Below are 16,195 nucleotides of genomic sequence, written 5' to 3'. Positions count from 1 at the left end.
CCGCTCTCGCTGCCCACTGACCGGCTCCTGCCGGCAGCCGCGTCCCCCCGTCCTAGAGCGGTTCCCGCCCGGGCTGTCAGTGCCCTTTCCTCGGTTACCGCCCGCCCTCACTAGCCAAAGACCGGCTCTTGCCGGGCTGTCGGTGCCCCTTTCCCGGTTGCCACCCGGCAGCCGCTCCCCCAGAGCAGCTCCCCCGCGCCTTTCGCTGTCCCTGACGGGGCTCAGGGGGGTGTGCGCCTCCGCCGCGCCTCTGCTGCGCTTGGCTCTTCTGCAGTTTATTCCTTTTCCCTGCTAAACTTGGCCGGCCCGGGGACAGGGAAAGGGGGGAGCTCCCAGCCGCTGCGGCCTCTGCTGGGGGAAGTGGCAGGACGGTGCTGCTGCACGCTGGGAATGGGGCTGCTGCCCTGGAATGGGGCTGCACCCTGAGAATGGGGCTGCACCCTGGGGATGGGGCTGCACCCTGGGAATGGGGCTGTACCCTGGGGATAGGGCTGTACCCTGGGAATGGGGCTGCACTCTGAGAATGGGGCTGTATCCTGGGAATGGGGCTGCACACTGGGGATGGGGCTTCACCCTGGGATGGGGCTGTATCCTGGAATAGGGCTGTACCCTGGGGATGGGGCTGCACCCTGGGATGGGGCTGTATCCTGGAATAGGGCTGTACCCTGGGGATAGGGCTGCACCCTGGGATGGGGCTGCACCCTGGGGATGGGGCTGTATCCTGGAACAGGGCTGTACCCTGAGGATGGGGCTGCACCTGGGATGGGGCTGCTGGGCAGTTCCCCAGCAGTGCGGTGGGACACGGGAGCTACAGTCCATAGTTGTGAGGAGCCTTTCCTCCAGGCAGCTGTTTCTCTGTCACCTGTGTCCTGGTGGGCTCGGAACTCGTCGTTCTTCTTGTAAAACCAATGGTGTCAAGTCTAAAGCTGGGCTGAGTTTGTTTTGTTTTGTCCGTGTGTTTGTTTTTGTGGAGGTTTGGGGTTTTGTTTGTGTTTTTGGGTGGTATTTACGGTTCAGGGCTTTGGAGGTGAAATTCACGAAGGGATCCGTGGGGTCCAGGAGGTCTCAGACATGAAAGGATTCAGGGATGTGCATCTTCATTCAAGACTCAGCTGCAGTGCAGTAATTTGTTTTAGAGAGCTCAGGAGAAAAGGTTTTCTAAATACTTAAATGTTAAAGCAGAAAACATTGCCTGGTCCTTACCTGTGTGTGTTTTGAGAAAGCAAGACTTTGCTTTTCCTTAAAAATAGGTGTTCTGGTTCTGATTTTCCTTTCCTTGGCCATGTGTGATCACTCACCACTGTGTAAAGTTTGGTGATCCTGATTTGGTGCCTGTTTGCACCTAACCCCACACAATTTTGCATATTTCCCTAATAAAATGAGACTGAAGAGCCTGAGTCTGACAGGCTGTCCTGAGCTGGTATTTCTGCCCAGTGGCTGTGGTAGAGACTTGTGTAGCTGCACAGGGAGTAAGATTCACTTGGAAAGTCCTTATTTACAGAGTTTTATTTGATAAGTGACTAAAAGTAGTCCTTGTGCACAGTGTAATGTCAGTAGGTTGCATGGTTGAAGATTCAGTAAAATAATGAAAGAAACAGTGGTATTGTAGCACATAAATTCAGGCTGCAGAAATGTTTAGCATCAAGCCCTGGTTTGATTCAACAACCCAGTGCACTTCTGAAGGTTAAAAAATAACCCGTGTTTTTCTTTCACTAGCCTGCAGCTGATGCAAAATGAGCGTTCCTGACTACATGCAGTGTGCCGAGGATCATCAGACCCTCCTGGTGGTGGTGCAGCCCGTTGGCATTGTCCCTGAAGAGAGCTTTTTCAGGATCTACAAGCGCATTTCGGCCGTGAGCCAGGTGAACGTGCGCGACTCGCAGCGGGTGCTCTACATCCGCTACAGGCACCACTACCCCCCGGAGAACAACGAGTGGGGCGATTTTCAGACGCACCGCAAGGTCGTGGGGCTGATCACCATCACAGAGTGCTCTTCAGCCAAGGAATGGCCTCAGACTTTTGAAAAATTCCATCTTCAGAAGGAAATGTACGGCTCTACTCTGTACGACTCCCGCTTGTTTGTCTTTGGGCTTCAAGGAGAGATTGCAGAGCAGCCCCGCACAGATGTGGCCTTTTATCCCAGTTATGATGAGTGTGAGACTGTGGAGAAGAGAATAGAAGATTTTATTGAGTCCCTCTTCATAGTGCTGGAGTCCAAGCGTCTCGACAGAGCCACTGATAAGTCTGGAGACAAGATCCCCCTGCTCTGTGTCCCTTTTGAGAAGAAGGATTTCGTGGGGCTGGACACCGACAGTAGGTAAGCAGCTGCTTTTGTCAGCTCACAGGTCTTAAAACACCACATCTGTGCCACTTGCCAGCTTTTAGGATAAGCCTATTTGAAAGGACAGGGTGAGCCTTGTTCCAGCAGAGCTGTGCCCTGATCTTTCTGTGTCTGCTTGCTGTAGTTTTAAGAGAATTTAACACATAGTCTCACTGTGTTTGATGTTCTGAGCTTGTTTTTATGTATACATTTAATTGATGAAGCTCATCAAATAGCAGGAAGAAGTCACAGGAGTGGTTTGACAGATTCTGCTCTAATGAGACTTTTTGCTGGAAAACTTCCAATGTTTTATAGATATACAGTATTAATAAAAAATTCAGTTAGCATCAATGAAACTATTTTTATATCATGTTGCATAGTAGTTGACTATCCTACTTACTGTATTTTTTCTCTTGAAACCTCTGTCTACTTTTTCATTCTATAGACAATGGCTGTTTATTTTGATAATGAAGTCCAGCATCTTTCCCTGTCCTTCTTTGTTTCATGTAATTATTTGTTATCACTTTTTACCTGTCTTGTTTTGCTAGCTGTGTGGTTTTTTGTATGTTAGAGTTTTACCCCCCCATTTTTCCTTCCTCCTCATTTGCATATTCATCTGTCAGATTTGAGTGTTGCATAGTTCCTTTGCAAGGGATAAGTAATTCTGGCTTGATAGCTACAGGCAGGTGCAAAATCTGTTTGACTCTGCTATTTGCAGTCAAATCCAGGGGATGGAAGCATCCACCTTTTGTCCTGGCAAAGACAGAGGTGGAGAAGCCCTATGAAAACTCAGGAAATAGTGGTGTTCATATCAGAGGTTTTTATGTGTGTAAAAGCTCAGAGGTGTCCAGGCAGGTCTGTGAAGCTTTTAGATGAAATTAATCAGCTCTGCCTGCTGGTCCTGGCCTTGGAAGCAGGAAGAAAGCATTCCAGGTTTCTAATTAGTTTGAAGCTTTTGTTAAATTTTGTTAAATGGCTTGAAGGACCATCAGTACCTCAGTGCCCTGCTCCTCTTTGGTGAGCACTTGAGCTGGCTCTGACCAGTTGGTCCCTGTTTGTCCCTGCACTATTCTTCAGTTATCAGTATGAATTACTGTGTTACTGCTTTTTGCATGTGGGTGGTAAAGTTGAGAAGTTTGGACAAGCCTTTTTAGAATCTTGTCTTTCATTACGCAGTTTGAATGAAATTTGGCTGAATGTAATCAAAATCTTCTGTCCCAAATAGGTAGCAAATGATAATTGTTGGCCAAGAGTCTCAAAATCAGAATGAGTTCTGCTGTTCAGTTGTGTCCTATAAAAATTGTGATTTGGAAATGGTTTTTTAGATGAATGACTTGTTTCTGAGCAGTGGTTGTGTTGTTACTGGTGGGAAATACTCCTTGGGAAGTTCTGAGCTGGAGTGGCAGCAGAATGTGTGCCCACACATCTCCAGGCAGGTATCTGATGCTGTTGCAGGGAGGAATTCAGATTCAGTGTGGTGCTTCAGTTCTTGGCAGAATGGAGGGTGAGTGACCCTGCCTGTGGACACAGGGGTTTATCCAGAGTTAATCACTGCCTCAGCTCTGCACACACCTTGCTGGCAGGTCTGAATACCAAACAGCTTCTCAGTGAGTCTGGATCAATGGATGCACTTGAAATGTTTCCTGCACTGAGCTGCTCAAGGAAAAGCTGTTAAATATTCTAATTTTCAGTTCAATAGTAAGAAAGTTCTTCAGATCTATTTTGCTGTGGAGTTAGTACTTCTGATTGTTTTAAAACTTAGGATTTATACATTAAAACTTAAGAAAGCTGAATGAAAATATATTTCTAGTTTCTCTGCACAGGAGCCTTTCTAGGCACTTTCATGCACCCTGATGCATCTCTGCCCTCTGTTCTAAAGCACAAACTCAGGTCCATGGAGTAAGGTTGAACTCAGATCAGTTTATATCAGTTTAACTAACTTATACTTTCAAGCCAAAGCCTTTGGATGTGAGCCAGTGACAGTAACATTGCATTTCATTATTTGTGAGTTTTTTGCTGCTTGGATTGCAGTTCACAGGATTTTATTTTAGCACATTCCCTTCTGTGGTGACAGATTGACTAATGAGGGGAAAGCACTGCAGACCAGGGAGAGACAGGGCCAGGAAGGACCTTCTTCAATAGAGAGCAGTTTGTGTTTTTGCAAGAGTGGGTGTGTAATTCTGACCAGGGAGGGCTCACGGTTGTTTGAATGCGGGAAATGGGTACCTCTGGTAGAACAACTTTTGCTTCTTTGTTGGTTTTGAGTCTGTCACCATAATGATTTTACAGAAAGAAATAAAAACATGATGATATTGAGATACTGAGACAAATGAAGCAGCTTTTTCTAGCACAGGTGGAAATTTCTGAAGGGTTAAAGGCAAAGAAAGTCCTTTGATCTTTTCTGTATACTTTCTGTCTATTTGCAATTTTTGTATACAATGTAGCCTGACCTCCCAGTCAGTGTGCAACCAATTACTTAAAACCACAAATGTTCTCTGTTAAATAAATGTCAGAGAAGACACACTGTTCTTGTAACAGAGGGTGTGTGTCTGCTGCTGTAATTGTGGGTACCTCCTTAGGCTAAATAAACATATATTTCCCTGTATCTTCTGAAATTGAAATTAAATGGCAGTATGTAGCAAAGGTGTAATTAAGTGTTTGGTGCAACTGCAACCTTGAGGTGTTGGGTTGATAGATTGAGGGAAGTATGTTGAGAATTTACATGGGCCACATAATTCTGGTCACATGATTTGGAGACTAATTAAAACTATTGAACATAGTTTGTATCTTAAAAGATATTCTTCTGCAAGTATTTTATGGTCAAATATTAATGTTAATATTTATGTGATGATCAGAGCTTTATATATAAACCTGATCTTCTCCCTCACCCAGTTAGAAGACTTTCATTAGCTTGGTTGCATGATAATTGCCATGGAAGTCAACTGATTGGCTGATTTTAAGATGCAAAGTTCATAAATTAGGAAGATTAATTATTGTTTCAAATAAGGCAATTCTTGGGAAAAGTAAGGATGATCTTTGTTTTTGGAAATTGTTTGTAAAATGAGCAGGAGAGACACATTCCCAGAGCTGACTGAGATGACAGCACACACAAACTCACTGAATTTTGTGTGTAGAACAACTTTTTTTGGCTGGTAGAGAACTTTATGTATGAAAAATAATGGGCTGAGTCCTAAAATGTTTTGAAGAAATGTTGTCCTGTTAAACAGAAATTGTAGGACTGAGAGGCTGACCTTGGGTTAATTCCTGGAGCATTCAGCCAAGTGGGGTTTTTGGCAAATTGATTTTTTTTTCTTTCTGTTTCTTCATCTGTAAATTGGATAAAATATTTATGTGGTCACAGGGCTGCTGAGGATAGTTGAAACATTTTCTGAAATCAGTTGCACTTGATAGTTATTTGTAGAGGCTGGGAGATTGATGGAGAACAATGGAAACACGTTCTCATGGTGATAAAAACATCCTACAAACTGAAAACTAGGAAATATATGCGCCAGAAATACTGAAAATCCCATTTGTTTTAAGTTTTCAATTTTATTTCTGTTTTCAGCTAAAAATAAACATACTTAAGTATTACTGTAAATCTACTTGGACAAGCTCATTTTAATGTTGCTTACATCAGTTTGTGTCTTAGGTTCTTTCTTTTTTTAATACTGGCATCATTTAATGCTGTGAAGGGATGAGGATGCAGGGCCCTGTTTGTAGCTGGGATTTGTGCACTGATTTATCAAAGCTGATGATCTCAGTATGTGTATGTGGCTGTTAATTTCCTTTCTGTTCTCTGTCTTTCTAATTTCTGTTCTGTTCCTTTCTGTTTTTTCCCCCCCCCTTCTTCTCTCATACTGCCCTGTGAGTTTGTTGTTGGGTCTAAAAAGGTAGGATGCGATTGTGTATCTTTGAAATTAGTTAGCTTTTTTCCCATGTCCTGCCTCTTCACTTCGCCTTCATTGCATATTTTAGTGTTGCTTTTTATCTTTATTTTCTCAGTACACACAGAAACAGTCGCTGCCTGGAGCCTCCCCACTGCAGCTGCCCCCTTTTGGCGCATTTGGCAATTACATCTGGTAGCGGTGCTGAGTTTTGTTGTAGGACACACCTAGTCTGCTTAGGTGGCTGCTGGCCTCTGGAATTTGCTTTATTTTTTAAACTCCAAAGCCATGAAGCTGTTGCTGCCTGTGTTTGATTTCCAAATTCAAAAGTTCTGGCAGTTGACCCAGTGCTGTAGCTGTGTCTCTTGAAGTCTGGATAATGTTATGATTGGTGATTTCTATAGCTCTGCATGCTAACTGGAATTAGTAGAACTTGATGGAAATTTTTGTTGGAGCATTTTGCATGACTACACTTTTGAGAATTGATTTTGCATGTTTCTTGTTTGTAAATTTAGCCAAATTTGGAGGATCCAGAAATTCTGTCAAACTTTTTTTCTGGATGGTTTGTAGTGAAAATAAATTCTGTCTTAAAATATAACACTGTAAATTTTCCATGAAATTATCCTGGGATCCTAGAAAAGAGCTGGAGATGAAAGAATAAAGCACATGTCCTATAGAGCAAAGAAAGCAGAAATGGAAATCAAGTAGTTCTTCATAATTCCTGGAGCAGATTTATTGTCCCCCACTTTGCAGTGGTAGCAGTGGTCACCGGTCATGATTGTGGTGATTCCTCTGAATATAAGAGTGTGTTTGGTAGAGCATTAACCCAACCAACTTTAGAAAATAAGATTTTAAAGTAGTTTTGCAGTCAATGGGATTTTTCTGTGTGGTGAGGACCTTCAGAAGAGGAGTTTGGGTGGGTGACACCAAGGAGCTTTCCATGGGTGGCCCTGCAGGAGGTGGCACTGCCTTCCCTGGGCATGTTCCTGAGTGCATCACACACAGGAGGGGGTTTGTAGCGAGAGACCTTGGGTAATTCTTTGAAATTCCATGTTGTAAATGATCTTCTAGAGGAGAAATTAATAGGAGCTGCTCTTGGCAGAAGGGTGCTGCAAGGAACTGGCCTAGAGAAAAGTTGTCCTCTTATCCTAGAGGAAGTAATTGTTAATTTATGTGGGCTTCCTGTCCCTAAATAGATTAGGATTAAGCAGGAGAGAGCTGAAATATTTTAACAGGGTTTTAATAAAAAATAATTCAGAGAGAAGATATCTGTAAGCTTCTCACTTTCAGGTTCTTCAGCTAAAGCTGTGAAGCAAAACTAGCTCAGTATTAAAATGAGCAATCATTTTATGCTGAAACATATATTTTATATATATATATATATATATATATATATATATATATGAATATACATTCAATAGGAGAATTTTCCCATTAAATTTGCACCCCAGGATGCACAGAATAAACAATGAGTCCCTTGGACATGATTTTAAGGCCCTGATGTTGTAGATAGTGGATTTTTTAAAAAAGAGGCTTCCCAAATGTGAAGTGAATTAAGTTTTGCTGGCTGTGGAGAGTGGGTTTTGTTTCCATGCAGTCTTTGCCTTTTGTCTTTTTGGACATACTTGAAGTAATTGAATTCACTGTACTTAATTGTGACTGCCTAATTAAGACAGTTTATACATTTCTTTGGTACAAATTTACTTTATAATTAGTGAGAAACTATTTTCCAAGAGGATGGCAGTGACTTGCAGGGACTGTAGGAGATGAACCCTGTCTTGCCAATAGCTTGAAGAGCCTAAAAATAGGTGGAGTGAATTCAGTTTTTGAATAATTAATAATAAATTTCTTCCTCACCAGGAATAAATTATCTGGTTTTCTATAAATAAAGGGGAGTTTCTCAAAGAACAGTGGTTTTATGAGCAATATTTATTGATGTCTGGGTGAATAAATGCCTTCAAACTTCAGATGTATTGACTGGGCATAAATCAGCAGCAGAATTAGGTGGTGAGGCTGTGTGATCAAAACTGTTCTGGTATCAGGTCCTGATTTAGGAGTCAGGCATCATCTCTTTTCCTTTGCTGTATGACTCATATTTATGAACTCAATCATCTGCTAGCTGGAAAATCTGGAAGAAAGCTTATAAAGTACAGCTTTGAGAGAATAAAAACTTTAATTTGTTCATAAACATAAAGATTGCTTGAAAGCATAGAGAAGGAGTTGGAAGCAGTGGCAAGTTTGAGAGGAATTAGAGCTGGGTAAGGAAACAGTGATTCTCCAATTCCACCACTGCTGTAAAAAACCAAAAAAAGTTAAAGCAATTTAACATTTACAATGCTATTTTCATTCTGGAGTGCAGAGAGTAGGAAAATCTGATTTATAACCAATTTAAACTCTCCTGTGCAATGCTGATTCCAGATTACAAAGGAGCTTTTTGATGGAGTTGTTTTTCTATAACTCAAAGCTCAGACTGAAATATTGGTAAGATTTGGTGCCCTTCCATAGTTCATACAGAGCAGCTTTAGCTTTCACTTTGAATTTTCTTGCATTTTTGTTCTTAAAAGATCTATAAAATACATACTTGTTGAAAAATAAAAGACAAATATTTCAATTCCTGACACATCTGAAAGATGAAGAACAACAGTTGCATTGAGCTTCACTTAATATCAACACCTTCACATCAATTGTGAATATGGTGTGCTACATCAGGAAAGTTCAAACATTTATATAGGAATTATTTGTAACTTTTTAGATGGAGAGAAGCAATAGGAGACCTATTGCTTGTCTCCTTTTATTATTTCCTTTTTTTTTTTTTTTTTTTTGCAGACAATAACACTGGTTCTGATAGCTTCTCTCTTCAGTTTTTATAAGGCTACTGTCTGTACTTCTCTATATCTTCTCTTTTTCAATTTCTGTCCCCTGTCCATATAAATCAGTTCCTTTCTCTTCATCTCCTTTTTCCAAGCCAGCTGCAGGGAATGAGACATTATTTGGTGGCTGAAAAGATGTTTCTCTGTGGTGTAAACTACCCAAGCCAAACTGATGGCCTTGAAGGCAAATAAACCAGTGCCATGGAATTGTTTGGGTTCTTGCCACTCCTCCTGGCCCTTGTGCCTTCAAATCTAAAGGAAATAAATGAATGTCCTTATTCCTCCCCTTACATTTCATATGTTCTGTGCCTCTTCTCCTTTTCTCATTTCTACATTACAGTCCTCATGGGGATAGTTTGTTCAGATGCTTTATGGAGATTGTTTCAGTGACATTTCAGTTCATCTCTTGAAAAAAAAACCCCACTGCTCCAAACCTGGTTTCATTCCATAACTTTGGCATTCCTCTTATATTCTGGTCTCACTCCAGGGAATAAGAGTTCAGCATCTGGAGTGGGGGTGTAACCTTAGGGGGGTTTTTTGGGTTTCTTTTTTATTTAAAGTTGTTAAGTTCAAATAGTCTTGGTAACATTTTAAAAAATCACTGGTTTGGGCTGGAACAAACCTTAAAGATCATCTCTTTCCAGCCCCTCTGCCATGGGCAGGGACACTTCCATTATTCCAGGTTGCTCCAAGCCCCATCCAAGCTGGCCTGGAACACTTCAGGGATGGGGCATCCACAGCTTCTCTGGGCAACTTAATTTAAATTAAATTAATTAAATGGCAAAAGTATCACTACATCTCCTAAAAGCTCAAAGTTTACAACTATGTCAATCCAAATTGGTTCTTTGTATTTTTACCAGATTCTTTGGATTTCGTGTATACAGTAAAGAATGGCATCTGCATCAATTCTTCTAATTAAATTTTCATTTTTGATAGACCTTTATTTTAGTTTAAACTATCCAAAGAAAGAAGAGTCTATTTTTCCTCGGTGTGATATTTGTAAAGTAAACTTTCATACCTCTCTGGATGTACTTAGAAGACACTGTTAGAACAACAGGATATACTATTGAAAATAACGTAGATAAATTAATAAAATATCTCAATTGACATTTAAATTTCTTCCTCATAAAACAAGTTTATAATTATAGTGCAAGGACATTCTTGCCAGGGAATACTTTTGCAGGAGGGAGGACAGGAGGATTGTTCATGGATTTGGGAGAGCAGAGTTGTTCTGAACTGTCTCTTAAGCCATGAGGTGTTCTCTAAGTCCAGCGTGTCTTGCTTTGCATTCTGTTACTTTTTAAACTTTTCTTTAGGTGAAATGTACTAAAACCCCAAACAAAACAGTAGGATTAGTGCCTTTGTCACACAGATTTATGCCCAAGTTGCCTTTTCAGCTGTACCAAGGTGTCTGTTGAATATATTCAGTAGATTTTGTTCATTTGGGAAGAACATCACCATTTATTTTAACATGTAGAAAAAGAGGAGGAGGAGAAATTCTGTCAGCTGTTGCCTGAAGTGATGGTGCTTTTTCACTCATCATCCCTTTAAAAGAAGGGGCTGGGAGCAGGGGGAGGTTTGTGGGGGTCTGAGGGCGTTCTGGCCCCCAATACCTTTAGGTAGGGGAGAGGCTGCCAGCAGAGGAAACAGAGGCCCAGAGCAGGATTTGGGAAAGGTCACCTTTAATATGCTCAGAGCCAAAATGTGACGGATTCCATGGGAAACATCCCTGGAGTTGTGGGATTTATTCAAGAACAGCTTCCTGGAAGCACAAGATCAATCCTTCCCCTACTGAGAGAAAGGCAAAAGGCAGAACAAGAGACCACCCTGGCTTAACAATGAGCAAAAAGAGCAGCATGTCAGCTATGGACAGGCAGCCAAATCCTCACTGTAGTCTGCAGGAGCCTTGCTTTGGAGGTTTTCAGGGCTTGTGACTCTAGCTGTGTACCCAAAACATGTGATACACGACTTTTTCCAATATATCCTCAAATTGTCGCTCCTTTTGCACATGACATTAGTTAGCATTCATATTTGCTTAGAAGCAGAGAGTAAATCCACGTTGATCTGCTCTGAAGGAGGGAAGATAACTGCCCTGAGGTGTTTGTCAGCCCAGAGCAGACCCTGAGGTGCTCCTGTCTGTTGCAGACACTACAAGAAGCGCTGCCAGGGCCGCATGAGGAAGCACGTGGGGGACCTGTGCCTGCAGGCGGGCATGCTGCAGGACTCCCTGGTGCACTACCACATGGCAGTGGAGCTGCTGCGCTCTGTCAACGACTTCCTCTGGCTTGGAGGTACGACTGGCTGTGGCACTTGTAGTCCCAAGTGTGAAAATGTGGATTTTATGTAAATATACATTTCGTTTTGGCTTTTCTCAACTATTAAAGTGAATATTGTATGTGTTACGTTAGAAAGTTATGCTGTGTTAAGTTTCTTAAGTAATGTGTTAAATATAGTTTTAGGTTATAACATAATGTTGAAATAGAAACTATGCTACATGAGATACATTTTTTTCTAAAAAAGTAAGATACATAAGACACTTTTTTTCATTTTGTTTGTGTAAATGGACTTTACCACGGGATGGTTCACTTCCTGCAAATGTCTCTGCTAACCCTTTGGCTTTTTTTGCTTTTCTCTGCAGCTGCCCTGGAGGGGCTGTGCTCAGCATCTGTCATCTATCACTACCCAGGGGGCACTGGGGGTAAAGTTGGCTCTCGCAGGGCCCAAGGAGGTTCTCTGTCTGCTGAGGCAGGCAACAGGCACAGGCCAGGTAAGGATGGCATTTCTGGGTTATCCTGTTTGCCACCACATCTGAAAACTTCCCCCTACATCCTAACTGTAAAATTATACAGATGACAGCATTAATCAGAGGAGGGAGGTTTGGGGAATAATTTTGTTGTTTTTTTTTTTTTAGATTTTTGCAATTATTTTTCTGTTTTGGTGTTAATGTCAACACATATGCTTTGCACAGAATTGCAAAGTTTTTGATTTCTTCACCTGATTGTTAGTAGTGTCTGTGTTAGTTTGAATTTTGCTGGAGGAGAGGCAGACAGTTTTCATAAAATAGGATCTGGCAGGGCTGCATGTATTAAAAAGAATTAAGTTGGGAACATTTTATCAGAGTTTTTTTGCTACTCTAAAGTCAATGAGTAACAAATAGATTTTTTAAAATGAAATGCCAATAAACCAATGTAATTTTTAAGATTTAGTATACTTTTTCTAAACTCTTGGACTGCAAAGGAGATGGCTGAGGAGAAATATGAGAACAATGTGTAATGCAGTGAACATTGTGGAAAAGGATGGGTAGGGATCACAGTGTTTGTTTCAAGAGAAGAACTGGAGGACATCAAGCAGATCTTAGCAGATGGAGAAGCAGATGAAAGGAGTTACTCTTTACCCAGCCTCCAGGTATGCCATGGAACTCCTTGGCATTCAGAGGTGCCAATCTGGTGCTGTGAGAGAGAGGCCAGGCTGCTGCAGCTCCATGGCCCCAGGTCCAGGCAGACAGGAGGCTGAGCAGGAATTCCCAGCAGCCTGGAGAACACACAGGGAGCACAGACACAGCCTCAGTCTGTCCAGGAGCTGGCACTGCTCTGCACCAGGGACTGGCACCTCAACCCACAGGGCTGAGAGCCAGAGCCCATTGCAGCTGTTGGTGCTTAGACCAGCACACACACATTCACTCCCCTCTGCTTTTCCATGCTTGGTCCCTGAACTGCCTCAGTCCCTCCTTGTGCTTGTCTTTGGCTCGTCCCCTACACCCCAGAAGGAATCTTGTACAATCCCAGAATGTTCTTTCCCCGCAGTGAGCCCCATATCCCTGTAGGAGTGACCCCCCCAGTCTGTGTGTAAGGGACCCAGAGAGCTGCTGGGGTCACTGAGCTGGGCTTCACCCCCCAGAGCTCTGATCAGCTCTGGGCTTCACCCCCCCAGCTCTGGTGGCTCTGATTTGGTTGTTGGGGCTCAGCTGATGGTCACTGAACCTCTCCACTCCTCTGTGGCTGTGCAGATGAGCCTGTCACATAACCTGACACTTGTCACGTGGTGTTACAGCTCCTGAAGGGTTCTGTGGCTTTCAGGAGAGGCTGGGCTGGGGTAGGAAAATGGAAATACATTGGTTAATGGGAGCTGCACAGGCCTGTGGGCTAACCCAGCACAGCTGCTGCTGTGTATGCATTCCCTCAGCACTGAAACATAGCTGGGTTTCAGTGCTGGTGTTTTCTCTTGTGCAATGTGGTCAGAAGTAATTATTTCATCTAAAGAAGCAACCACCCATCTTTATTCTTTTATAAGTCACAATCTAGTAAACACTTGCTTTGTATTACCTTTATTATCAACTGTGTGTATTGAAATCAGATAATTGTGATAGTAAAATTACCTTATTTCAGGACAGAATACTAATTTTTATACCCTACCTAGTCATTAAAATCTGTGCATTTGGTCCCATGACCTATGGATGCATTTTACATTGGCTGTTATCATTTCACCTGGTTAATGACCTTTATCTACTTTTCAATGAATATTTATCAGGAGATGTTGCAATCTGTCTGTTTGTTATGGGTACTCCTGGTTACTAAAGAAGATAAAAAGTCACAGTTATCAGAATAATTGAATTTTTTTTGGGTATATTATTGCTGGTTTCTATTTAAATTGTCTTGTATTTCAAAGTCCAGTTCGTAAACTTGTTAGTGCAGTTGTAGTTTAAAAATGTTTTAGGTTCATATGAAAAGATTTTTCAAAGGACTTTTCTGTGAAGAAAAACTGATTACAGTTATTTTTGTCATCCTTTCCAGATGAAAATATTACTTTGTGGCCCATTAGAGACTGTTCCCTAACTCTAGTTATGATCTCTGTTTGGAGGTGTGAACTGCTGAGCTCCCTCTGGCCAAACAGCTGTTGCTGTGATGTCATTTTCCTACAAAGTTTTCTGAAAGTTTCTATTTGTTACCTATTCCTGACTCTGCAGTGCCTTTCATTTGAAATCCTTTCAAACTGCACCTTTGGTTATAGTCTCTTTCACTGGAATTGATTTTGTGAGGACAGTGCTCAGTCTGGGGAACAAATTCTGCTGTATCTTTCTGTGGGATAAATCCAGAAAAAAAGGGATTCCAAATTCTGCACAAAGAAATGCCACACTTGGAACTGAAACTCGTGCCTGATTTTTAGGCATGTAAATGTGAGAGTTACCTTTAGTGCTTCCCCTTGTACCTGGAATTGCACCTCTTGTACTTCAGCCTTCACAGGATGCAGTTTCCTGCCCAGATCCAGCCAAGAGAAACATCTTCCTCTGGAATCCCTTGAGATTTCCATCCTTTGGCATTTTTAGGCTGCAGCACAAGACCTGTCTGCTCAGCAGATGAGGGTGTCTGCTTTATATTGAAACAACTTTGGAAAGAAGGCTCCAAAATACAGCTGAGCTTCTGCTCTGTGCTGTGGCTGCCCATGCCTGGAAGGGCTCAGGGTCAGGCTGGATTTTTGAGCCATCTGCTCTGGTGAAGGTGCCCATGGACAAGGGGTTGGAGTTTGATGGTTTTTAAGATCCCTTTCCAAACCTTTCTGTGAAAAGGATGCTTTGACTTCTCAGGTATCTGAACCCTTTTGTTTGCATGGGGACAGATTAGGCTGTGTCCCCTGGAATTCCTGGATGTGTCTGTGCAGCCTTCAGTGTAAAGGAAGATTCTGAGTTGCTCAGTTCCTCTTGGCCAGGAAATCTGGATGTGCTCTGTCAGCTGTGGGATTTGTATGTCAAACAGGATGAGTCTGGATTGCTTTATGCTTAGGTCACTGGCTGGTCTGGATTTCTCCACTGGATTTCATTTGTTGGGAATTATAAGATCTTGATTTTGTTGCTTTTTCCCCAGGCAGAATTATGACACCTGAGGGAAGCGTTGGTGTATATTTGAATCTAGATCTAAATCTCTGCTTCACTTGTCTGGAATCTGAGCAAGTCAACTGAAGGGAGGGTCTGTCTTGCTGATAAAATAATTGTTTTTGACTGCTTAACCCTTGATGTGAACAATTTTATTGCCATGTTTAACCAAACTTTAGGGCAAGGTGTTCTGTACTGGTAATCCAGCTCTGCAGTACTCTTCCATAGACAGTCTGGCTTATTGGCTTGACATGACTCAATTATTCAGAAAATTAGATGGAGAGAAATGAATGACAATTAAAAGGGATAAAATTACTTGGACATTTTATTCTAGAGTATTGTGCAGATTAAATGAGCTCCCACAAGGAGATATAAGTATTGTAGGTCCTGGCACTAATATTAAGTGGACTGTAATGGAAACTTGCTAATCAAAACAATAAAGGAAAAAAAAGATGGATTTAAATGATACACTGAAAATTCTGAAATTCTTCTTAGTATGTCTTAGAACTCATTGCAAATTTATGGACTTTGACATTTATTTGTTAACAAAATAAGATTTAACATATGGGGACTACTTGAATTATTATTGGCAGTCCTTCACAACAGCACTGATTACCCTGATGAATCTGATGATTTTGTTCAAGCCTGATGTTATAAAACATTATAAGAACTTACTTTGCTGGCTCTATTTAAGGCTGAAAAAATCATTTTTGTTCCTCCTTTTAGGGGCACAAGAAGTTCTCATTGATCCAGGTACATTATTTTCCTGCATGTTTCCAAAGTATTTTCTTGTATTACTTGATGTGTTTTGCAATTGTATATATAGTTATTGCCACTTGCCAAAACTAGCAGTGATCCCTGATGCTTCAGTTTTTGGCTCTAAATCTTGAGAAATTATAGAGACTGAAGGGTAACTGGCACAAAAGAAATGCTGTAATTCTGTGATTGTGTCTCAATTAATTCTAATCAATAAGATTTCTTTCCATGAGTAGTGAGGATTTTGAAATATTTTTGATGTGACCAACCTGAATAATCATATGTGATTCTTTAGAGTCATGGTGCACCCTCAGTCATCATGAACAAACTTCTTGCACTTCCATAAAATAATCTCCAGATGTGCTTGGTCTGATTCCTTAAGGTTGATAATCATATTAAAAAAGTTGCCTTAGCATTTAAGTATGTAAAGAAACATTCTTTCTGCTCCCTGAGTAAATTCAGAAATACCTTTCACAATAGTTTTTAACTGTCTATTGAC

The 16,195-nt window shown here is 41.6% G+C and overlaps 1 protein-coding gene across 3 annotated transcripts in view; it reads left to right on the top strand.

Annotated features, from left to right (window-relative positions):
• TRAPPC9 (trafficking protein particle complex subunit 9) overlaps positions 1-16,195 on the top strand; it is a 451,106-nt gene that overhangs the window by 286 nt on the left and 434,625 nt on the right. For all 3 annotated transcript variants that reach the window (XM_058033362.1, XM_058033351.1, XM_058033367.1), the window contains exons 2-5: positions 1,717-2,317; positions 11,220-11,365; positions 11,713-11,841; positions 15,667-15,693. In XM_058033362.1, the coding sequence (XP_057889345.1) occupies positions 1,734-2,317; positions 11,220-11,365; positions 11,713-11,841; positions 15,667-15,693 (886 nt within the window). In that variant the 5' untranslated portion in view covers positions 1,717-1,733. The remainder of the gene's footprint in view (positions 1-1,716; positions 2,318-11,219; positions 11,366-11,712; positions 11,842-15,666; positions 15,694-16,195) is intronic.

The sequence above is a fragment of the Melospiza georgiana genome, chromosome 1 (assembly GCF_028018845.1).
Source record: "Melospiza georgiana isolate bMelGeo1 chromosome 1, bMelGeo1.pri, whole genome shotgun sequence".
Classification (NCBI taxonomy): Eukaryota; Metazoa; Chordata; class Aves; order Passeriformes; family Passerellidae; genus Melospiza; species Melospiza georgiana.
Note: the sequence above shows the minus strand (reverse complement) of the source record. Positions and strands in the feature narration are given on the sequence as shown.